Source organism: Lepidochelys kempii, chromosome 3 (genome assembly GCF_965140265.1).
Source record: "Lepidochelys kempii isolate rLepKem1 chromosome 3, rLepKem1.hap2, whole genome shotgun sequence".
NCBI lineage: Eukaryota > Metazoa > Chordata > Testudines > Cheloniidae > Lepidochelys > Lepidochelys kempii.
Genome location: NC_133258.1, coordinates 205,266,974 through 205,292,392, shown reverse-complemented (window position 1 = coordinate 205,292,392; position 25,419 = coordinate 205,266,974). Strand labels below are relative to the sequence as shown.

The window sequence follows — 25,419 nt, the reverse complement described above, 5'->3', positions numbered from 1 at the left end:
AACTCATGTGGCAAAGACCGATAGAATAAAACAATAAAGATCACTAAACCCTTCATTACATGTTAGCTCTGTGATCAGCAAGTAAGCACTAACTATTTAATTAGTCAACTAATTAGTGACAGGCAACATGGAAAGCTTCAGATGTTCTCAGACAAATGTAAAGATAAAAAGCCTAATTAAACAGCAAGCATTATGCTCGCTATTGCCAAACAGGACAGATGTGCAGGATATTATGCAATAGCGTGCTGCCAGATAACAGAAGTTGTAGTTGGTCTGTTGCAAATAGTGCTTTAAAAAAAACCCTAGTATTTCTAAGCTATTCTTAGATACCTTCAGAGGGAAGCTGATTTCTTGACAGGAAATCGGGGATTTAGCAAATTAATGAGACCATCTAATTTTAAGACCAGATTCAATGTCTTACTGAAATAAACTTTAAGACTATGATCCTTTAAGTGCCAAAATATGTTCTATTCTGTGTCATCGTTTTACATTTTGTGATCTCAGCAACCTCTTATCTGTTATGTGTACAGTACATTTATGTATATAGAGTTCAGAGAATAAGTCATTGTTTATACCACAGGTTGGATTAACAAGGTTTTAAAATCATGGATTAAAAGGAACTTTTTTCATAATGAGGACACAATAACACTTCCCCCACCTAAATGCAAAGAGATGAATAAAAAGCGAATTGGTTCATTGTACTGGAACCAATGACAAGATACTGCCGTGAGGAAACTTTCTGGGATCTTGTAGCCAAACTCCAATCAACTGTTGGCAGAGCGTGCTAGTTAGCATGCTGTATAGTGAATCATATGCTGGAATAAACTAAAAATGACATAACATGAATTATTTTCTTCCCTGGCCTAACTTTACTATTGTAACTGCCATTCTTAAATACTGTCTGACACTAAATGTTTGTGGAACACTAGAATAAATGAAAAACAACAAATCAGGTACTCCGAGGGATGGGGGGCTAGGATATTTTTTCAGAGTATGTCAATATGTAAGAAAATGCATAAAATATAATGCTATAAACTATGTTCAAGTGGAAATGTTGTTGAGGCAACAGTGATTAAAATGAGATGTCTTTTTCATTCTATACTCAGTTTCCAGTTGCTCATAATTTTCTCAAATCAAATATTTAACTCAGGTTGGCATTTCTCTTGCTTGATCTCAGCTTCAAGGTCTTTTTTTTAAACTCTGAACTAAGTACTTACTTTTAAAAACAGAATTCACACTTGAAAAATACTTTCAGATGCTGTTTTTGCTGCTGAACAATTCAAATATGGCTTTGTTTTATAACTTTAAATTTAGCATGTATATGCCAGTATATCTCAGTAAGGAATGCATATTTTACCAAGTTTGAAATGAGGAAGTTAAGAGCAATTTAAAATTTTATAATGCACATGATCAGTACATTAAGTTCACTGCAGTGATTATTTTAATAATTACAGTAGATATTTCAATATCCAGTGACATAAATGGAAGCATGTATATTTATTCCAATATGACTATAGCTCCATAATAGGAAACATTTCAAGGATCACACACTAAAATAGATTCAGGTAGAACCAGATCTTGCATTCCGTATACCCCAAACTTCCAAAAAAATCCATTGTTGCCAACTGTCCAGGTTTAGTCACAAGTTTCATGGTATTTGGTATTTTTCTTAAAGCCTCAGCTCCTGGAATTGTGTAATCAGAATCTCAGCTTTAAAAAAAGAACATTTCTAGAACTCATAGTTGTAGACAAAAGCTTAAAAACATAAGCCCTAAAAGCTCAAAAACCAGAAGGCAAATAAAAATAACCCAATACTTAGTTCAAAAATCTCATTACTTTTAAGCCAATCGCATGGTTTTGGGGGGTCCTAACATGATTTTTTTTTTTATATCTTGGTGTTCACAACACTGAGGATGTAAGATTGTATATTTTTACTTGATGTCTGATCAAACTCTCAGACTAAGTATTTCAATGCAAAAAAAAAAAAAGTCCATCTTTTAAAAATCTGTCCCTGGTACTTCTTTAGTTTGAGTCAATCCAAAATCGTCTTTTCTTCTGACATTCTACAACAAACGGTAGGCAAGAGCACCAATGCGACAGTTTGGAGTGGGGACAACAACAGGGACTGACATGTTGCTGGGTTGAACTGCTTCTCCACAAAAAGAGCATTGTTAGGCTGCTGCCTCTGCTTTAGGGCTGGTGTACATGCAAACATTGTGCTGGTTTAACAAAAGGTGTGATGTTGCACTACCTTGTCTGAATCCTAGACAGTGCCCTAACTCCTGTCTTTGTGTGAGGAGAAGCATATAATTGCATTGGCCAGGAGGAGCCCTGGGTATGAATTGTGGGAGTCACAATTCCTTCCCTGCTTGCCCTTGCTCCTGCAGGGAAGCTAATTACTGTAGCAATTTATGGTGCTACTCATTCCCCCCTACTAGTTCAGCTCTGCTGGCTGATGAACTTACGGGGCAGAACCAAGGCTCTGCTTGCTTCCTCTCTTTTGCCCCTTCCCACACTTTTGATTAGGGCTGGGGTGTAGTGGCTGCCTGAAGCCTGCTTTCACACCTGTATCTGGACTCACAATCGGGGAAGGCCATGCAGCTGATGAAGGTGGGTCTTCACTCTCCTGTGTAACTGCCTAGGAATGATTGACAGTTGTGCCCTTTTTGGTCAATTCTCGAAGAAAAAATTCTCACTCTTGTGTGGACTAAACTAAAATTACTTTTGAGCTAAAACTAACATCTAAAGCAGGAGCCTGAACTCAGGAAAAAGGAGCGGGAGTCATTTATTTGGATAATGGCACATGGAAAATAAGAACCACTGCACTCACATTCACTGGGGTAAAACATTAGGGCTATAAACCCTCATATTTCAGGGCATGAACCAACCACTTGCTGAAGGAAGGGGTGTTAGAAAGAAGCTTCTCTAGAGGGTATAATAGTCCACTATAGGATTCTCTGAAGCAGCTGGTACTGCCCCCTGTCAGACAGAACACAGAATTAGCCATTGGTCTGATTCAGTATGGCAATTACGGGTGTTCCTACAACCTCCTGATATTCACTCTGTGAGTGAAAATGAGGGACTTAAGAAGCATTTTCTAATAAAATAATATAATACAAAATATACTTCAGCATTTTGGAGGATGGACCTCAAAGCACATTTTTACATTTGGATGATAAGAACTGATGCTAGAATCTGCCCTATTCAAACAGTGAAAGCACTGAATGTCCTAGAAAAATAACTGGAGCACTCTGCCTCAAATGGATTTTCCACAAACTACAGTGTTACTGCCACATTTTATACTACAATGCAATATAGCACCAAGAAGCAGTTTTCTACATCTTTGAAACAAGTAGATATAATTCAGTATTTAATGAAAAATATATTTCCTCAGTCTCAAACAGGTTGAAATCACTTCTAAAATCTAGTTGTAATGACTGTATGCAGGTAAGTGAATTATATTTGTGTGTTTCTATGGTGACTACTAATGTAAAATAATTAAGTAGGAAGAAAAATGAGGAGAAAACTACTTCCTCTTTTAAGGATTAGGGGGTTTATAAATTGATTCAATCTAGTTATTTTTAGTACATGTAACCTTTGCAAACAATGGTAGAAAATTGTGAATATATTAAATTAAATTGTATTAAAAGGTCTCTGCATTGACCAGGAGACTTTCTTTATCAACTGCTGATATGAAAATTAAAACTTAGCTTGTTAAACTTATACTACATTAATATAAAAATATGTAAAAATCTGATGCTGAATACTAGCTCCTTTGATTCTTTGAGTTCTTAATGGTTCTTATGTGGCAGCACTCAAGTTTCATGAATCTGAAAGTTCCAATTATATTGTCTTCAAGACCAGTACTCCTAAATATCACACAAACAGATCTTGTGAGAACTCTTAATTAGAACACAGCTGGAATAAGGCTTACTGCTGAAAAGTCTTGTCTGTGGAACTCTCTCAGAGCTGTAAAAGTAAATTGTCAAGGATACAATTGATTTTTGTATGAAAAATGCTGTACAAATGGGAAGGATACTACTCTAGTGGTTAAGGTGTTGGACTGGAACTCATAAGATGTGGGTTCAACTCCCAGCTTTGTCACAGGCCTCTTGTGTGACCTTGGGCAAGTCACTTAATCTCACTATACCTCAGTTCTTCATTTGTAAAATGGGGATACTACTACTTTTCTCCCACCCTTTGTCTGTCTTGTCTATTTACCCTGTAAGCTTGTCAGGGACTGTGTCTTCCTTTTGTGTGCAGTGCCTAGCATAATGGGGCACTGGAAACAGCTAGGCTCGCTGGATGGTACTATAATATAAATTAGTAACAACATTGCAAGAGTCATATACATAACACAGTTACAGAGTTTAGTAAGTAACAGCACATGGTGAGAAACAGAAAAAAGAGTAACAGCTAAAAAACGCATTGGGATAGAGAGCCTAAGGTGCAGTGGGCAGAAGCACCAGAGGAGAAGGGCCTTACACCAACGGGGGATACACTGCGTCGAATGTTAGAAAGAAAGGCATTGGCAACCCGGAAGAGGGAGTGGGAAAGGGAGCTATTCTGTCAATTGCTTATAACAGTGCAATACCATTCATAAAGGGCTTTATTCCCCCCCCCCCCGCAATGCTATACAGATATTTCTAATTGTAATATCAACAACAGTGGTAGTAGAAACAGCCCTGAACTCAGCTCTTAGCAGGCACAGAGTCATTAAACTGGCAATATTTTTTTCCATTATTTTGTTTCTGTAACAAATACTTTGCTGTGTGGATTCTACTCAGAATCTGGCATCTAAAACTTTATACTGGTTTTTAAAAAGTTTTTCAACACAAATTTAAGCATTTTAAATCTGCTTGAAAATGCACTCATATGGAAAAGACATTCATATCACAAGATATGAAAATTATACAAACATTTTCTTTAAGAAGAGTGCTCCAAGAACAATGACAATAAGAAAGGTAGACATAAAATTAGACCTCTTTTACTTTAATAGATTGTATGTGCTGTAGGAGAACGGGATTCTTGTTTTGATGTGTATGAGATCATGATAATCATGGAATAAACTTGTTTATTTCTCCATCCATCGAATAAACATAGTTTATTATGAATCTTTGATCTTCTCTCCTGAATTCCGCTCATCCACGTCATCATTACACGAGGACTGCTACTAATCCTGTCAAGTAATTTTAACACAGCCAAAATTTTGTTTAGGAAAATATCCTATCACAAAAAACATTTATTTGTCCCCATTTATGGCAGCTAAGAACAGATGAGTGCAAGGACCAAAAATGACCTTGGTCTCTGGTCCAAACCTTGCAATATTTGGTCCTGGAGCAGTGACGGTTTTAAATTCTGAGCCATTAGGATTTCATGAGCCATAAGGATTAGAAATGAGTGTGGAGAACTATAAATTAACCAGACCGGAAGCAGCATTTGTATTTAGCCTTGGCAGGTCACAAGATAATGGTCATTAAAATCTCAACAGTCTAAGTCAAGGTTAGAAAGTACTAGCTATTAAAAATATTAGTACTTGTTCCCTGACTCTGCCTGCACAGTTGATTTGCTTTTGTTTGGACAACTTATAATAACCATGGCAATTTGGTTTGCAGCTTTCTGATCTACAGTGACTGACTATGCCCCTAGTGGGACCTCTGGGAGGCAGGGATTACTGGAGTGCAGCACGCTCTCCCCACCCCCATCTCAGGGGCTGCAAGGGAAATGGTGTAGGGGCTAGATATGGCATCTCTGTGCTTCCTGAAGACTCCCAAATGCCAGGATAATCCTCAGCAGGAAAGATCTGATGGCTTCTATGGAAGCTGAGTGGGGCTCTGGTTTGAGCCCATTATGTATGTTCCAACTTAGCTCTGAAAATAATCCCATAATGAAGTGAAATGAAAGGAGAAGTGTTCATCTCTCTTTCTGGTACTATACAGATAGTACTGAGAAGGAAAGGTGCTAAATGTATTGCCAGCCAGGGTGGAAAACGTTCAGTACCACTCTTCTGGACTAGCTGATAAAAAAAAACCAACCCAAATACAAAAAACGCCAACAACCCTCCCACCCTGCCTGCCCCCACCCCCCTACCCCAAAACCCAACAAAAACCACAGGGCCAGCCAATCAGTGAAGAAAAAACAAACAACCAAAAAATGGCCAAGCGACACAGCAGTATGACACCCCGCCCGTCCGCCCTCCTCCCCCCCATAACCAGCCCTGGTATTGTGCAGAGCTAGCTCCAAAGGTCAACAGTACACTGGTTTATATAGAAATGGCTAGAATATTAAGCCACATCTATATTGTCTTTGCAACCAAGTCAAACAACGAATGTTCAAAGAGGACTTAGACTCAGTTGAAGCTAAAGAGTGTTCTAATATGACTGGCTGCCCAATGTTGACAGACCCAAAACATGTTCTAGAATAGGCTCTAGGCTTTTAATTTACCTCACCAAGCTTCTAACTTCAAATCCATTTGGAATGTACAAGACACACACCCTACAACATTACTGCCAAGATTCTGCAGGTAGAATACAATGTAGTTTTGCACTCTCGTTGTTCAGTCCTCCTGTGAGACCTTCAGTGGCTGATATACAGGATGTCCTTTCATTCTAAAATTTGTATTTTTAGTTCTCTCCATTGCTAGTGAGGACCTGATTTTCAGAGATGACCTTCATTTTTGTGGGCAGTTTTGCACTTGCAAACAATTACATTAGTACTTTTGAACTGCTGAATCAATTAATAGGGAGAAATTTACCTCTTTACCTCCACATATCAGACAGTCATAGATCTGACTACTAATTTTGCATCCATAATTCAAATGCAGGTGCAATTATTTTTGTGGGTGCAGAACTGCACCAAAAGAAATAGAAGCTGAGTTGAAGCTTCATTGCCGAATCAAGACCTCTAAAATTAAAAAAGTAGCTTAGTCCCCTCACTGTAGGAAAGCCAGAAAAGTTAAAAAACTTACCAAAAAATCAGTGTTTCTAGAAAGGAGATTCCAACATTTGATGCACCAACCACCACAATTCTAGCATTGACAGACACTTTAGGCTCTAGCATCAGCTTTCGATTTATGTGGTTCAAAGCATAGCTTAACTGTAAAAGAAACCAAAAACAAGACATACTGTATAGACATGTGTACAAACCCAGGAGAAACCAGCTAAGAATCATTAGAATGTTAGTAATGCATTATCTTCCATTTTTCTAAAACTATTGTTATGGCTTATCAACATGACCAACATTATGAATTGCCCCAGACATACCACAAATCAACCTAGTGGCTAAACATTTCTGAGTAAGTATACACGTTTAACATGCTACAGAAAAGTACTAGAACTTAATGTTCCAACTTCTCTTGGAGAAGAGGTTATGAAGTATTTGTTGGTGGCTAGAGACTGAACTTGGAGAGTTTTCTATGATTTATTAACATTCACCTGGCACCTAGGAGCATATGTTCATATAATCTTTTGATTATTTTTATGCTTTCTGGAGCAATTGTTTTAGATTTTACCTTTTTTTAATTCATGGGAATATCTTTACCTGAAGCATAAATTTAACATAGTTTTAATATTTTGGATTTTTCTGTGTTCAAGCAGCACACTGAGAAATGGCTTCTAAAATCATTTTTCCAAATAAAGAAAAGTTAGACTGAGGGCCAGATCCTCAGCTGGTATAAATCAGCTCATCTTCATTGATTTCAATGGAGCTATGCCAATTTACACCAACTGAAGATCTGGTCAGCAGACTTTAAATAATTAATTCATAGTTTCTCATGTTCACTTCTTCCTAAAGTATACACTGGTTGAAACAGTAAAACTTGGTATAGTCATCTTTACTGGTGTCCTTTGGTTTCGCTAACCAACAGAGGGTGCCAGAAAATATGTGAGAGAGGGGTCAAGAGATAATAGTGCACTTGACAGAAAATCTCTGCAGTGTGCTATATATAGTTTTCAGTTTTCTCATGGAAAGCAGAGAGGCTTTTTCCATTTTGAAGCATTACACACTTTGCATTTTAGTTATTGCTTTGGGTTGCACAAACTTCACATGCCATAGAATGTATAATTGTAAATTCACATGTGCGTTGAAGGGAGAAATAGGAAACAGAACTACTTTTATTATTCATGAGACACTCTTCTCTTGCTCTACATTTCTGCAGACACACTTATTCAGGATACAATCTAAAACTTCTAACAGGTTTTCCTCTATTACCTTTAGGAGACAAGAGGGGGAAAACAACATTTATTCTTCCAAATAAATTATTCTTACAAAGTTTTCTATGTATTTAGATTAGAGAATATTTCTCTTCATATAAATTAGTTGACACAATTGCTTGATGTGTTAAAAATCAAGCGTCAACAAACAAGGTGACTTTAAAGAGGCTGGCCATGCCAGGAACTACAAATGTGAAAGGTTTGGAGAAGTCTTTTTGTACCAGACAAGGTATTTTATAATCTTTGAAATCCAGAGATAAATGTATGTTAAATGCATGTTTTTGCCCTTCCACTTTTGTTTTCTTTTTTTTTTTTTTTACTGCCAGATAAATGTTCCTCCAACTGTATTTTTGTATGGTACAATGATGACATCCAGTGGCCAGTTAGTTTAATCTCAGTTATGGGATTTCCCTAAGAATATTCCAGAAGATATTCTAGGAAGTTTACCATTCTGATTAGGATTCACGCAATCACCACAGATGTCAAACATATCAAATCTAGCACATCTTCCATATGATTCCGAACTGTTCAGCTGCTACCCATGTTTAGAGAAATGGTTTGATCATGAAGAAGACTGCAACACTGTCAGAACTTTTGCTTTACTGAGTATTTCACAAATTTCTGCTAACCATTTTAAACAATTTAACTCAAAAACAGTAGTATTTCACCTACTTAGACATTTGTTTTAGCAAGATTTGTTATAATAAACTCCATGTTTAAGGAAAATTATTTTATGAACATGAAAATATAAAATGTTTCAACATTTCAGAAGTTTGAATGCATTTATAATGTAACAAAAAGTGAAAATCTTTTGAAACGAAATTCGAGAAATCAGGAAACAAAGTTCAAATTATTAATGGATTGTCTTTACAGCAGAGTTTTGTTTAAAAAATAAAACGTGCATATTTATACCTTTATGCAATATGATAAATGTAATATTTTGGGGGCCAACCCTGCAAGTGCTCTACATGGAACTCCCACTGGACTTCCGTTGTTCTACACATGGGCGACTGCAGTCAGGGCCTTGAACTTTAAATTTCAGCTGCTAGGATTCCTGATCAGGAACCCCTTGACTCTTTAAATATACTTTAAGCAACACTATGAACTTGAAATCTGGTCAGTTTAAAAAAAAACAAATTAAAGGTAGCTTCAGGTATTACATCTATCCATGACAGGTTTCAGAGTAGCAGCCGTGTTAGTCTGTATTCGCAAAAAGAAAAGGAATACTTGTGGCACCTTAGAGACTAACAAATTTATTTGAGCATAAGCCACTGAATGCATCAGCTGTAGCTCACAAAAGCTTATGCTCAAATAAATTTGTAAATCTATCCATGAGTCACTCTGACAATTTTTGTGGTTGTACAATCACATTTCTGATAACAGTTTCCTCTCACCTTTTGCTCTGTGAAAGACCCAGACAAACAACGGAAAGTCAGTAAGGTCCTACTACCAGATAGGGGCAGATCCTCAGCAGCTGTAACTGTCAGAGCTCCATTGAAGTCAATGGAGCCACGACAATTATGAGCTATGACAATCTGATGATCTGCCCCATGGTAAGTAGCCCCTTTTATTTTGATGGGAATGCTCACATATTTAAAGTTAAGTGCATATTAAGGTATTTGTAGGGATTGAGGCCTAATTAATAACAGAGGCAGGAATCAGCTGAACTACCTATTCAGAACATGCTGTCAGATGCACAAAGTAAACAAATTGAAAAAATAGAGAAAAACATTCTTCTAATTTCATTCAGCTGTTATTTTAGGTGTTATTTTTACTAATGGGGGCGGGGGGAGTTTCAGGCAGAACTATGAATTTTAAGTTGGTGGTGTTCCTTTAGTTATTTGAACCAACAGCTGCACTATATAGCAGTGTGGCCTAGTGAATAGAGCACTGGACTGGGATTCAAGAGACCTGGGTTCTATTTCCAGCTCTACAACTGGCCTGCTGGGTGACCTTGGGCAGGCCACAGTGCCACTCTGTGCCTCAGTTTCCCTTTCTGTAAGATGGGGATAATGATTCTGAACCCCTTTGTAATGTGCTTGAGAGCTACTGATGAAAAGCATTATTTGAGAGCTAGGTATTATCGCAACAAAAAGTTTAAACAACAAACATACAAATCACGATTAAAACTGCTTTTTAATGTTCATCATCTACATTTTTCACCCAAAATACTGTTTGGATGTTCTAATACACATGCTTCTATTCTCACATTTAAAGCACTTTGTCCCATATCTTCAAAGGCATTTAGACACCTACTCCCATGGGAGTTAGGCACCTAAATAGGTTCGATGAGCTAGATCTTTCTGACTGGCAGACAATGTTAGAGAGCAGGGGTGAAATCCTGGCTCCAATGAAATCAGTAGCTTTGTCATTTACTTCAACGTGACCAATATTTCACCCCAGTTTGGGAGGGCTTGGATGTTACACACCATTGTACTTCCTGTTATATTGCAGACAGCTGCAGGGGCACAGGAGCCAGCAAACACAGCTGTAAACAGGGGAGTTTGAGGGGGCGTTTGAGGGGGCAGAGGAACAGACAGGCTAGTGAAGGGAGTGTGTGGTGGTCTGGCAGTGTTTTGGTGCTCGCTGGGGGTTTGTGTTGCTCTGCGTGGTGGTGTTTTGGTTTGGTTTGTGTTTCCCAGACTAACAGGACTTAGGTGGGAAGGCTATGACAGACCAGAGGCAGCAGTGATAGTGACCCAAGCAGTGGAAGACACAATGAAGATGACTGGATGTAGAAGCTGCGGCATGTACATGATCCTGGAGGGGGGACCTGAAAAGAGTTTTGTCTGCATGAAGTGCCGCCTGATAGAGCTGATGGAAAAGAAGATCGGAGGATAAGAGATGCAGGTGGAGACTCTGGTTGAGTTTAGAAGGGGGCTTGAGCAGATGATGGAGCAAAGACATGAGGCGGCTGAAGGGAAAAGCTCAGACTTGCGGATTGAAGCAGGACCAAAGAACTCTGAGGGGATACTGCTGGGTGAGGAAAGTGGACAGTGGAAGCATGTGACTAAGAGAACCACGCAGAGGAAAAGATGGGGCAGTGAAGGAAAAATAGTGCTCAGGAACAGGTTTCCAGAGTTGGAACATGAAGAAGGGGCACAGCAGGTGGTCACTGAAGGTGAGAGGGCAAGGAAGAAGAGAAGAGCAGATAGTCCTATAGGAAGAGGGCAAGAGTCAATGGAGATAACACGAAATATGAGCCCCAGGAGGATACGGGATGGGCTGAAGAGGATTGTAAGGGACAATAGGAATCGAGAGGACTTGCAACCAGATGGAACAGGGGATAGACTGGAGAATCGCACCATCGCCAGGAAAAGGCAGATCTACGTGATTGGGGACTCATTACTGAGAAGAATAGACAGGACTGTAACAAGAGCTGATCCAGAGAACAGAAGGGTGTGCTGCCTGCCGGGTACTAAGATACAGGGTGTGGACCTGAGGCTGAAGGGGATCCTAATGGGAGCGGGAAAGAATCCACTGATTTTTCTTCATGTGGGAACAAATGATATGGCTAGATTCTCGCCAGAACGTATCAACCGAGACTATGCCAGACTGGGGAAGTCGCTTAAGGAAATCTAGGCTTAGGTGATCTTCCATGGGATTCTGCCTGTTCCTAGAGAAGGGCAACAAAGGTGTGACAAGATTATGATGCTCAACAGATGGCTCAGGCAGTGGTGCTATAAGGAGGGCTTTGGGATGTATGGTCACTGGGAAGCATTCATGAACAGAGGACTGTTCTCTCGGGATGGCCTTCACCCGAGTAAGGAGGGAAATAAACTTCTAGGATGGCACAACAGATCAAGAGAGCTTTAAACTAGGAATTCGGGGGAGATGGTTGGGAGATGTCCAGGTAATCTCCAAGCCAGATTTTCTCTGTCAGAGGGAAGAAAACAAAGTAAGAAAGGATACAGCTGTGGGTAGGAGAATGGACATAAGGCGGAAGGGCAGCGTACATACCAATCTAATAGGTAATATTGGCGGTAGAATGTCTGTGCCCAATTGGGTAAAGAATGTGAGCGAAGCCAAACAGCAAAAATTAAGATGTTTGTATACTAATGCGAGGAGCCTAGGTAACAAAATGGAGGAACTAGATCTACCGGTGCAGGAAGTGAAACCAGATATTATCGGGATAACAGAAACATGGTGGAATAGCAGTCATGACTGGACAACAGGTATTGAAGGGTATGTGCTGTTTAGGAAAGACAGAAATAAAGGCAAAGGTGGTGGAGTAGCATTGTATATCAATGATGACGTACACTGTAAAGAAATAAGAAGTGATGGAATGGATAAGACAGAGTCTGTCTGGGCAAAAATCACATTGGGGAAGAAAGCTATTAGAGCCTCCCCTGGGATAATGCTTGGGGAGTGCTATAGACCGCCGGGATCCAGTCTGGATATGGATAGAGACCTCTTTAATGTTTTTAATGAAGTAAATACTAATGGGAATTGTGTGATCATGGGAGATTTTAACTTCCCAGATATAGACTGGAGGAGAAGTGCTCAGATTTTCCTGGATACAATAGCTGATGGATTCCTTCACCAAGTAGTTGCTGAACCAACAAGAGGGGATGCCATTTTAGATTTGGTTTTGGTGAGCAGTGAGGACCTCATAGAAGAACAACAACCTTGGTTCGAGCGATCATGAGCTAATTCAGTTCAAACTGAATGGAAGGATAAAGAAAAATAGATTTGTGACTAGGGTTTTTGATTTCAAAAGAGCTAACTTAAAAAAATTAAGGAAATTAGTTATGGAAGTGGATTGGACTGAAGAACTTGTGGATCTAAAGGCAGAGGAGGCCTGGAATTACTTCAAGTCAAAGTTACAGAAACAATCAGAAGCCTGCATCCCAAGAAAGGGGAAAAAATTCATAGGCAGGAGTTGTAGACCAAAATGGACAAGCAAGCATCTCAGAGAGGTGATTAAGAAAAAGCAGAAAGCCTACAAGGAGTGGAAGATGGGAGGGATTAGCAAGGAAAGCTACCTTACTGAGGTCAAAACACGTAGGGATAAAGTGAGAAAGGCCAAAAGCCATGTAGATTTGGACCTTGCAAAGGGAATTAAAACCAATACTAAAAGGTTCTATAGCCATATAAATAAGAAGAAAACAAAGAAAGAAGAAGTGGGACTGCTAAACATTGAGGATGGAGTGGAGGTTAAGGATAATCTAGGCATGGCCCAGTATCGAAACAAATCCTTTGCCTCAGTCTTTAATGAGGCTAATGAGGAGCTTACAGCTAATGGTAGGATGACAAATGGGAATGAGGATATGGAAGTAGATATTACCACATCCAAGGTAGAAGCCAAACTCCAACAGCTTAATGGGACTAAATCAGGGGGACTGGATAATCCTCATCCAAGAATATTAAAGGAACTGGCACATGAAATTGCAAGCCCATTAGCAAGAATTTTTAATGAATCTGTAAACTCAGGGGTTGTACCGTATGACTGGAGAATTGCAAACATAGTTCCTATTTTTAAAAAAGGAAAAAAAAGTGATCTGGGTAACTACAGGCCTGTTAGTTTCACATCTGTAGAAAGCAAGGTCTTGGAAAAATTTTGAAGGAGAAAATAGTTAAGGACATTGAGGTCAATGGTAATTGGGACAAATTACAACATGGCTCTACAAAAGGTAGATTGTGTCAAATCAACCTGATCTCCTTCTTTGAGAAGGTAACAGTTTTTTTAGACAAAGGAAATGCAGTGGATCTAATTTACCTCAATTTCAGTAGGCATTTGATACAGTTCCACATGGGGAATTATTAGCTAAATTGGAAAAGATGGGGATCAATATGAAAATTGAAAGGTGGATAAGGAACTGGTTAAAGGGGAGACTACAATAGGACACACTGAAAGGTGAACTGTCAGGCTGGAAGGAGGTTACTAGTGGAGTTCCTCAGGGATCGGTTTTGGGACCAATCTTATTTCATCTTTTTATTACTGACCTTGGCACAAAAAGCGGGAATATGCTAATAAAGTTTGCGGATGACACAAAGCTGGGAGGTATTGCCAATACAGAGAAGGACCGGGATATCATACAGGAAGATCTGGATGACCTTGTAAACTGGAGTAATAGTAATAGGATAAAATTTAATAGTGAAAAGTGCATCATCATACATTTAGGGATTAATAACAAGAATTTTAGTTATAAACTGGGGACGCATCACTTGGAAGTAACAGAGGAGGAGGAGGACCTCAGAATATTGGTTGATCACAGGATGACTATGAGCCGCCAATGTGATGTGGCCGTGAAAAAAGCTAATGCGGTCTTGGGATGCATCAGGCGAGGTATTTCCAGTAGAGATAAGGAGGTGTTAGTACCGTTATATAAGGCACTGGTGAGACCTCATCTGGAATATTGTGTGCAGTTCTGGTCTCCCATGTTTAAGAAGGATGAATTCAAACTGGAACAGGTACAGAGAAGGGCTACCAGGATGATCTGAGGAATGGAAAACCTGTCTTATGAAAGGAGACTCAAAGAGCTTGGCTTGTTTAGCCTAACCAAAAGAAGGTTGAGGGGAGATAGGTTTGCTCTCTATAAATATATCAGAGGGATAAATACTACAGAGGGAGAAGAATTATTTAAGCTCAGTACCAATGTGGACACAAGAACAAATGGATATAAACTGGCCATCAGGAAGTTTAAATCTGAAAATAGACAAAGATTTCTAATCATCAGAGGAGTGAAGTTCTGGAACAGCCTTCCAAGGGAAGCAGTGGGGGCAAAAGACATATCTGGCTTCAAGACTAAACTCGATAAGTTTATGGAGGAGATGATATGATGGGATAGCCTAATTTTGGTAATTAACTGATCTTCAACTGTTAGTGGTAGATATGCCCAATGGCCTGTGATAGTATGTTTGATGGGGTGGTATCTCGGTTACTACAGAGAATTCTTTCCTAGATGTCTGGCTGGTGAGTCTTGCCCACATGCTCAAGGATTAGCTGATCACCATATTTGGGGTCGGGAAGGAATTTCCCCCCAGGGCAGATTGACAGAGGCCCTGAGGGGTTTTCTCCTTCCTCTGCAGCGTGGGAATGGGTCACTTGCTGGAGGATTCTCTGCACCTTGAAGACCACGATTTGAGGACTTCAGTAGCTCAGACATAAATTAGGGGTTTGTTACAGGAGTGGATGGGTGAGATTCCATGGCCTGCATTGTGCAGGAGGTCAGAGTAGACAATCATAATGGTCCCTTCTGACCTTAAAGTCTATGATTCTATGAAATTAAAAATGTCAGGCCTAAGAATGGTCTATGCAGGACTGTACTATTTTTGAATAATTCCATCGTCCGCAGAACTTTGGGAATAAGCTAGGCATGCTTGTGTGTGCAGTGAGTTATCTGTGCTTTGCAAGCACGGACTGTGGAAGGCTTTCTCCAATGTGAGTCACTGATCGCTGATTGAGCAGCAGTTTTCTAAAAAGCAGTGCCTTCTGGGGGGAAATTATTAGAAATGTATTTACTGAAATGTGGCTTTTAAACAAAACTATTAAGGTAGTAAAAAGCATATAAGGACATGAGAAACTTCTGCAAATGTAGCCAATCAACCAACAAAACTAGATAGGAATGCCAGCAGCTAATGAGATCAAAACCCAACATGCCTTATAGCAAGGCCTAAATTCAACTGTTCTCTTCCACTACAGTGCTGTTATTTTCAAAAAATGTAGCCCAACAATGAAATATAAAGCAGTAATGCAATTTGCTGGGGAAGAGTTGTACCTAATTTGTGAAATGGCTCCTGTATCAATGATACAAAGGCAACATATGAACACAATATTATGGTTTTTGTTCACCACACAATAGACCGAACACCAGCATCTGTTATCCTTCAGAAACACCTTTCTAACGCTAAGCTAATGGCCCCAGGGAGTTAGGAATTAGGTGAATTGGTCCCAGAATACCACCCTGTTTTAACAAAATGTCAGGACAAATGGCTACATATGTTCCTGTACTAGGGTCTAGAAATCCCATACTGAGCATAGATAGAGGGGGAAGGAGAGCTTCTCCTGTTTACAAGCAAACAGCTTGATCACACCCCCATGCAGCTGTCAGAGCTGCCAATCATGGAGGCAGGCACCCACAGCTGGAGCCAATAGAGAAAACAAGACCTGCTATAAAGGGGAGAGTCCAGTGCAGGAGGAGACAGAAAGACATGGGACAGTAAAGGGGTGACAGCTCTGTATGAGGCTGCTTCCAAGAAAACAGACAGGAGCCCAAAGCAGACTGCCAGCCCTAAAATAGAAGTGCTGCTAGATGTATTTAGAGGTCAGGGTCCACGAACTGCCCTGACAGAACAAACTCAGTCAGGAGAAGCAGAGACCCCTTGAAAGATCTACAGTGATTGCCTATGCCCCTCTGAGAGGCAGGGATTACTGCAGTGCAGCACACACCAGTCAGCCCCGCTCCCCTTGGTTGCAGTTAACCATTCATGCAGAAATGGGAAACCAAAAAAACCGAAACTGAACAGAACAAAACTTCCCTCCTTTTCCCCCCGCCTATATATACACACAAGAGAACTATGGAGGTGAATCAGCGATGGCAATGGCTCACTGACTCACAAACACAACAACAAGCGAGACAACAACAGCTGTTTGAACAAACGGAAGCTCATCAGTAACAGCTGTTGCAAAGGGTGGTAGATCTAGTGCTGGCTGCTACCCCTCAGAGTTCGTATCCTACAGGGTCTGCATCCCCCACAACTCAGGTAACCACTCCGACCCTGCTGCTCCCCAAGATGATGACAGACGATGACCAGAATCATTCCTGGTAACCTTTGAGAAGGTAGCCATGGCTTCCCACTGGCCTCCATCCCAGCCAGAAATCCAGCTCGTCCCACTCCTCATCAGGAAAGCCCAGGCAGCATTCTGGAGGCTTGATGACATGGTGGCCCAGGACTACAAGCAAGTCAAGGCAGCCATGTTGGACAGGTTAGACATAGATGAAGAGACCTAGCGCCAATGTTTTTGCCACAAGCGCTACCCCCGCCTCCAAGGCATGACTATGGACGATCGTCCAAAGACTTGAGGACTTCTGCTGGTGCTTGCTAAAGCCAGAGTCTTGGACCCAACCCCAGATAGGGGAACTCGTAGTTATGGAACAGTTCATACAGATTCCTCCATCTGCTGGCCGAGACTGGGTTTGTAGATCCCTACGGGTAACCCTAGTGGAGGCAATCTAATTCATGGAGGACTATATGGCTGCTCAAGCCATTTGGGGACCCTCATCGGAGGAAATAACTGCTCCAGACAAAGTGGAGAAGGAAATGGGCTGAGAATCCAAGAGTGGTGGCTCCTCTTGGGTAAAAACCAAGAAAACACAGATAGCTGACTAGTTGATGGACAAGATGGGGGCAGGCAAACACCTCAAGGTCCGTAGGTAAGACTTCCCTACAAGAGTAGGCCCACACCTTTAAGTGTTCCACCAGCGCCTTGCCCCATGCCTTTACAGAAATGAGGGCCCAGTGAAACTCAAAGGCGGTAACCCAGCCACTAGAAAATAAGGAAGACACAATAACCTGTTACTCCTGTAAACAACAGAACACAGATTTCATGACTGTCCACGCATGGAGTGTAACTTTGGAAAGGTCTTGACTGGAGAGAATAGGGCCTGGAAGAAAAGCCCAGAGAAACTCACAATCCCAGTGAAAGTGGAGGGTCAAAAGACACTGGCCCTTGTGGACTCGGGCTATGATCACACATTTATCCAGGAATGGATAGCTGAAGCGGTAGGGAGACTTGAGAAATGGAAAATCACCATTAAATGTATCCAAGGAGATATTTTACAGTATCCCAGCATGACAGTAAGACTGACTGTTGATGAGACTATGCATGGCTCCAGACCTCTCCACCCTGTGATATTAGGTCAAGACTGGTTGTATTTCCCAGAGCTCTTGCAGAGGCTTCCCTTAACACAGGAGCCTGAGAAAGATACCCCAGAAGAGATGTTAGGGGTTTTGTTTTAACCTTTTAAGGGCACTGACCTTCTTACCTCATGGCCGAAGGAAAAAAAATCCTGGAAAGAGTAATGGATAGCAAGGAAAGAGTGGAGAGAGGTAAGAGAAACAATCCCTTCCATAGCATCAGAGAACACAGACACTGGAGCTGATGCCCGTGGGACAAGGGCCAGCCATGGGCCCAAACACAACACCCCCTCCACAACTAAACCTGGAGAAGCTAACCAGACTCATGGATTTCTGTGTGGAGCAAAGGAATGACAAGACTTTGAGCCAAGCCTTTGAACAAGTAGTCATGATAGCTGATGAAGAGGTGGATGCCCTCCATTTTGCCCTTAAGGCAGACTTCTTGCTATATCTCATAGACCAAGACAAGCAGACACAAGAGATCAGAACAACTGCTACTACCTTGGGTATATCACTGAGAATTGCTGCATCTGGCATATGCAACCCAATGTGTGGGACATCTTGGGAAGGACAAGACACAGTCTAGGATCCTGGCCTGGCACTTTTGGCCAAGGGTCTTTAAGGAAGTCAAAAATTTCTGTGCATCATGTCCTGAATGCCAATTAACAGCCCCTAAGGAAATCCTACAGGCGCCACTAGTACTCCTCCCCTTGGTGGGGACTCCCTTTGAAAGAAAAGGAATTGACTTGATAGAGCCCCTAGAGAAGAGCATCTCTGGACATCATCATATACTTGTCACTGTAGATCATGCCACCAGATAGCTGCAAACCATGCCACTCTGCTCTACAAATGCCAAGACTACTGCTAATGAGCTGCTGAAGGTCTTCTTGGGGGTAGGAGTTCCCAAAGACAAATTTCACATCCTGACTGATGAAAGAAGTATGGGAATTATTAAAGCATTACACACATCTGTGTACCAACCGCTGACAGACAGCCTTGTAGATTCAATCATACACATACAAGAAGATGCTCAACAAATTCATTTCCCAGGATCCTCATCATGGGACTAACAATTCCCAGCCTTCCTCTTCAACATTAGAAAAATGCCCCAAGCCTCAACACTGAGAGCTGAATTGTAAAGTTAAGTGACAGGTTGGCTGCTATGGGAACATACGCTAGAGAAAATTGGCGACAGAATCTTGTTGCTTCTTCCAAGCTCAGAAGTTAATGGCCAAGTGCCAAGGCTCTTGTGAGGTAATAAAGAATGCAGGGCCCTAGAAAGCTAGGGAAAATCTTTTCTTCATACCATATCCTGAGGAACTAGACTAAGTTAATGACTACCTAAAGAAAGCTCAGTACCCCTCCCAAAGAACCTAAACCATAAGCAAAAGGAACAGGTGCTCCAATGGTGACTGCTTTCCCACAGGTAGTCTCAGCTCTCCCCAGGGAGATGTTCCTGGCACAACACTGCATTAATACAAAATCCAGTACAGTAACACAGGAAGGGCTCTGACCAATTCCCAACAAATTAAGGGGGGCCATTGAGAAAGAGATCAGAATCATGTTTGAACTTGGGGTGATAGAAGAATCCCAGAATGACTAGAAGAGACCGATTTTTGCTGGTCCCAGAGGCAGATGGCTTGTTACGTTTTTGTATAACTTTCAGAAAAGTGAACACAGTTTCTAAATTTGATGCCTACCCCATGCCATGAGTGGATGAACTCTTATACCAACTGGGAGAAGCCCGCTTTGGATTTGATAGAGGTATTGGTAGATCCCCTTAGCGCCAGATTCCCAGGAGAAGGTGGCTTTTTCTGTGCTGCTTAACCTATTTCATTTTAGGCCACACCCCTTGGGTTACTTGGGGTGGTGACCACTTTTTAACATTTGATGGACCAATTACTCCAACTGCAGAGTCAATATGTGGTGGCATACTTGGACGACTTAGTTATCTATAGAAAGGATTGGGACTCTCATCTGGACAAAGTAGCCACCATTCTCCGATCACAGAGAAGCTGGGTTAGCGGCAAATCCTGCTAAATATACAATAGGAAAGGAAGAAGCCTGTTACCTGGAACACCGAGTCAGCGGAGGACAATTCCGCCCCTTGATGGCTAAAGATCATGCCTTACAGGCATACAAGACCTCCAGGACCAAAAGGCAAATGTTTGCCTTCCTAGGCTCATCTGGCTACTACCGCCGCCAGTTCATACCCTATTCCACCACCACAGCAGTCCTGCTAATTGACAGTGCTGCCCCAAGACAGATGCTATGGACACCAACTTGCAGAAGTGCCTTTCAAAAACTCAAGACCATGCTCTGCAGACACCCAGTGCCTTATAGCCTGAACTTTGAAAAAGAACTTGTACTACAAACAGGTGCATTGGAGGTAGAACTGGGGCGGTCTTTTCTCAAGATGAAAATGGAGACCACCACCCAATAGTATACATCAGCTGGAAACTCTTCCACTGTGAAAAATTATACTCTGTGATAGAAAAAGAGTGTTTGGCTGCCAGCTGGGCAATAGAGAACTTGTGGTACTACATCCTAGGAAACGAGTTGGCACTAATTACTGATCATGCTCCCTTATACTGGCTAACTATGATGAAAGAGACAAAGCTGAGGATCATGAGATGGTACCTGTCACTACAACCATACTCCTTTAAGGTACAGCACCAGGCAGGAAGTTTCTATCGTAATGCCAATTCTCTGTCCAGGGAAGTAGCCTACATCAGCCAAGGCCAGGCCTTGGCCTTGCAGGGGCGGATATGTAATGGGGTCCACAAACCCCATACTGAGCATAGATAGACGGGGGAGGAGAGCCTCTCCTGTTTACAAGCAAACAGCTTGATCACACCCCCACGCAGCTGCCATAGCTGCCAATCATGGAGGCAGGCACCCACAGCTGCAACCAACAGAGAAAAGAAGGCCTGCTATAAAGGGGAGAGTAGAGAGGAGGAGGAGGCAGAAAGGCCTTGGACAGAAAGGGGTGACAGCCCTTCATCAGGCTGCTTCCAAGAAAACAGACAGGAGCCCGAAGCAGACTGCCAGCCCTAAAATTGAAGGGATGCTAGATGTAATTGGAGGTGAGGTTCCAGGAACTGCTATGACCAAGAGCAAACTAAGGAGGATCAGTCAGAAGAAGCAGAGACCCCTGGAAAGATTATACCATGAGACGGTGACAGTTCCCCAGAGGAGCAACCAGACATCACCTTAGATAGGTCAATAGTGAGCTCCAACTTATTTATTTTTGTATCCATTTGTTAAATAAAACAGCAACCATTAACTACAGTAAGGCACAGAACAAGTATTACTACTATTAGAAAAGGAATATGCAGCTCAGAAGTAATATTTTCTTTTATTAGGATGGCTTTTTATATTTTTTCTCCTACTCTTGTCCCTGAAAGCACCTACTACTGTACCATCTGTCACGTTGCTTCCACCTGGGAGGGCAGAGTGCCTATCTGCTGCTTCAATTGCAACTGCTGACAAAGGTGACTTTTCTTGATTGAACTGTGGGGGTTGTTTTTGCATGTGGACAGCCAATTCCATCCACTTAGAAGACTGCATACTTCACCGCAATTAAAAATGCTTGCTCAATTTGCACTGTACTTGAGTGAAAATGCAAATCCTGTCTGTAAATCATGTCTCAGGCTCATGGTCTCACAGCACAACATATGCCTGAGCAGGCAACTTCTACAGTATTAACCCTTTTCCCCCTCTCACGGAGACACCATCAATGCAAATAAAGAAATGCTTTGCCTTCTGCTTTTCTGACATAACCTGATATACTTTTGGGGCCATATTTTCAAAGCAGGGTGTGATAAGCGCACCAGCAAACATCACCCCATTTTGTGTGTGCCAAATCCAATGCTTGTGCAAATAGAGTAGATAGGTATGCTTGTGATCATGACGGGCTTTGGAAGCAGACTCTGGGGGAAGTGTTTTAACAGGTGCACCGTCTATTGGCCCGGCTTTTAAAATTTGACCCACGGTTTATTTAGAATATGCCTAAAAACATTTTTCCTGAAAGAACATTTATTTGGGACCACATTACATCTTAAACTGAAAAACATGTTAAAATTTAGACAAAGCATATGAACCGGCCCAAAAATGAAAAGGTGAGGTGTAAACATTGGGATAGATGATTTTGTTGCTTTGTTGTAAAAGGAAATTGTGGGGCTTTTTGAACCAGATACTAAGAAACATATCCTAATAAACACTGAAATATCGTATCAAGGGATGGTGTTATGGCACAGTCACTAGACTTGTCCAAGAGCAGACTAGATACAACAAAACTTAAGCATTTAAGGTTTGATCCGTAAGGTGCTAAGCACTCTGGCCTGATCCAGCAAAAAGCATTTTAGCATTTGCTTAATTTTAAGCATGTGAGTAGCCCCACTGAATCCAGTGATATTGCTCGGGTACTTACAGTTAACATGTTTGAATGCTTTAAAAAAAAGGGAGCAGGGCAGTTCAGAGGCAGGCAGTGAAAGGGAGCAGATGGCTGCCCTGAGTGGGAAGTACTGCCCAGGAGCTCACTGCGTAGATCCTGACAATACAGACCTGTGAAAACCCACAAAGGAGAGGCAGGTGACAGAGTGTGCAGGTAAGAGACTTGTTTGGAGTAATCTACTCTGGGAAGCTGAAGGAGACTGGAGAAGGAAGTGGTCCAGGGGGACAGTGGCTTAGAACCTGAAGGTGTTGGGTACTGCTGCCCACCACTGGGCCCTGGACAGGAGCCCAGTGCAGAGGGAAGGCCGGGGCTCCCCTGTCCACTCCGAGAGGACAATACAACACCAAGAATCATAGAATAGAATCATAGAATATCAGGGTTGGAAGGGACCTCAGGAGGTCATCTAGTCCAATCCCCTGCTCAAAGCAGGACCAATCCCCAATTTTTGCCCCAGATTCCTAAATGGCCCCCTCAAGGATTGAACTCACAACCCTGGGTTTAGCAGGCCAATGCTCTAACCACTGAGCTATCCCTCCCCCCATCACTTAGGGTGAGGGGCCAGTTGGAAAAGACTGTTTATTCAGGGACCCAGCCCCAAAATCCCCTCTGCTAAAGAGGAGGACTGGAAACGCTGAGGGTGGAGGCACTGAAGGACAAGACTGTGCTTCAATGAGAACCAACCTGCCAACCCCCACCTGACCACTAGTTAGCACTGTTTGCAGTTGCGGACCTTCTACAAGATCTTTTCAACCATAAACCTCAACGTACTTTCAAATGATGTAAGTATTATCCCCATTTTACAGATGAGAAAAGTAGAGCCCCACTTTAAGTGAAGCCTGGGTCCTCAGAATTTACTGACAAACGTTGTCCACTGGGACCACATACACACCCTGCTTATGTCTTCATGCCCCATTTGCCCTCAATTGCTATTCACTGTGGATTTGTTGGGAGAGTCCAACAGAGTAGGGAAGGAGGGCAGGTGTGGATCATCCTGAAAAAACACAGTTACTAGGGCAATTAACTGTTCTGCCTTCTCAGAGCATGAACGAACAGTCCCCAAGCCCAAAGGAGGAGGGTCTGATGAGTCTTTGAATAAAGATGGCAAGACTGTTCTCCCAGACAGAGCATCTGAAGACGAGGCTAGACCCTATTAGTAATGCAGAGTGAAGGTATGGATGGAACACTAGGATACAGCTTACATATATCAAAATCTATTTGACAGGCAGTTGAGGCTGCCTTAGCTCCAGTGGATGGGCTCTGATGCCTGCTGGTATCAGAATAACTACTAATCCATAGCAAAAGAGTATTCTAAAATAACAACTAGCTCTTCTATAGTGCTTTTCAGCAGTAGATCTCAAAGCACTTTACAAAGGGGTCAGTATCATTATCCCCATTTTATATATGGGGAAACTGAGTCACAGGGAAGTTATGTAAGTTGCCCAGGGACACCCAGCAGGCCAGTGATAGTCCATGGAATAGCACCCGGGTCTCCTGAGTCCCAGTCTAGTGCTTTATCCACAGTCTGATTCTTTTGGACAGTCTTCTGGATTGGGATTGATTGGCCCCCAGTGCCCCATTCACTTCAAGCTATCTAGCTGTTAGCTATGGAATGGCATAGTCCTGTTCAGATAGTAGTTCAGAGCTTTCTTAATACCTAGAGGGTGTCACTTCGCCTCTCCTGGAAATGAATAGGGCTGTGGGATCAAAGAACACAGTATAGTCCTGTAACAGAGGATGAAAGACCAAATTTGTAAGCCGGGGGAGTTCTCATTGGTCTGAGGGAGAGACCAGATCATCTGAGGTGAAGCAAGTAGTTCAGAAGGAGTGCAATGAAAGACTGATGAAGAGCAGGTCCTTTTTGCCTTGCCCAGATAGAAAAACCACTTCCATCTCATACAGATTTCTGGTGGAAAGTTTCCTGTTTCCCAGCAGAATTTTCTGAACCCCCCTACAGAGCAATCACAGTCCAAGTTGCTCAGCCAGAAGTATCCAGAATGCCCAATTCAAAGACCTCAGAATCTGGCTGTACTACTGAGACAGAAGTTCACTAGATCAGGCAGAGGGACCGGAGGATGCACTGCCAATTCCAGTATGTTGGGTAGCAAAACTGATGGGCCCAACTTGATGCTATGAGGACCATCTTGTCTTTGTCTTGTCTGATCTCCCACAGGACCCTAAGGATGAGAAGAATCAGAGGGAACTTGAATAGGCAGATATGTTTCCAGTCCAAGAGAAATGTGTCTGGCTGAGACCCTGAGCTCTTCCCACCTCTGGGGCAGGACTGGTTGCAGTTGGTACCATGTTCTGCAGCAAAAAGGGTAAGCTGAGGAGATCCCCACCTCAAGAACAAGTTGCTGGCTATTGCCTCTTTGACAGACCACAAGTGCCAGGCACTTTACTTCTTGCTGAGGTCATCTGCTAAGATTTTCTTTTCCTAGAATATTGCTGTAGGTGAAAGCCTATGATGGACCCCCGATTTCCAAAGTTTCACTGCCTCCCAAGACAGAGGTCTCTAATATGCTCCCACCCTATCAGCAGATATAATAAATGGTGGTGATACTGTCCATTCAAATCTAAACGTGCCTTTCAGTCAAGGAAGGAATTCCTGGCAGGCCAGGTTGAGTACTCTCAATTCCAAGACATTTATGTGAAGCTTAGTCTGTGTCCAGAGGCCACAGATTGTGAGCTGATGCAGGTATGTTTCCCAGCCTAGTCTTGAAGCATCTATCATCAACACAATTGCCAGTGGAGTCAGAATGAAGGGTCGCCTCTGTAAAAAGGTCCTGGTTTCGACCATCACAAAAGGGAGAACACAAACGCAGCACGAACAGTGATGAGTTGGTCACCACCTAGGTGAAGGCAATGAAACATTCTCCACTAGCAATGCAATGG

At 42.0% G+C, this 25,419-nt stretch overlaps 1 protein-coding gene across 3 annotated transcripts in view; it reads right to left on the bottom strand.

The window, feature by feature from the left end:
* The window catches only part of CFAP61 (cilia and flagella associated protein 61), a 209,966-nt gene that overhangs the window by 109,941 nt on the left and 74,606 nt on the right, over positions 1–25,419 (bottom strand). For all 3 annotated transcript variants that reach the window (XM_073339783.1, XM_073339782.1, XM_073339785.1), the window contains one exon: positions 6,968–7,095. In XM_073339783.1, coding sequence (XP_073195884.1) covers positions 6,968–7,095 — 128 coding nt within the window. The remainder of the gene's footprint in view (positions 1–6,967; positions 7,096–25,419) is intronic.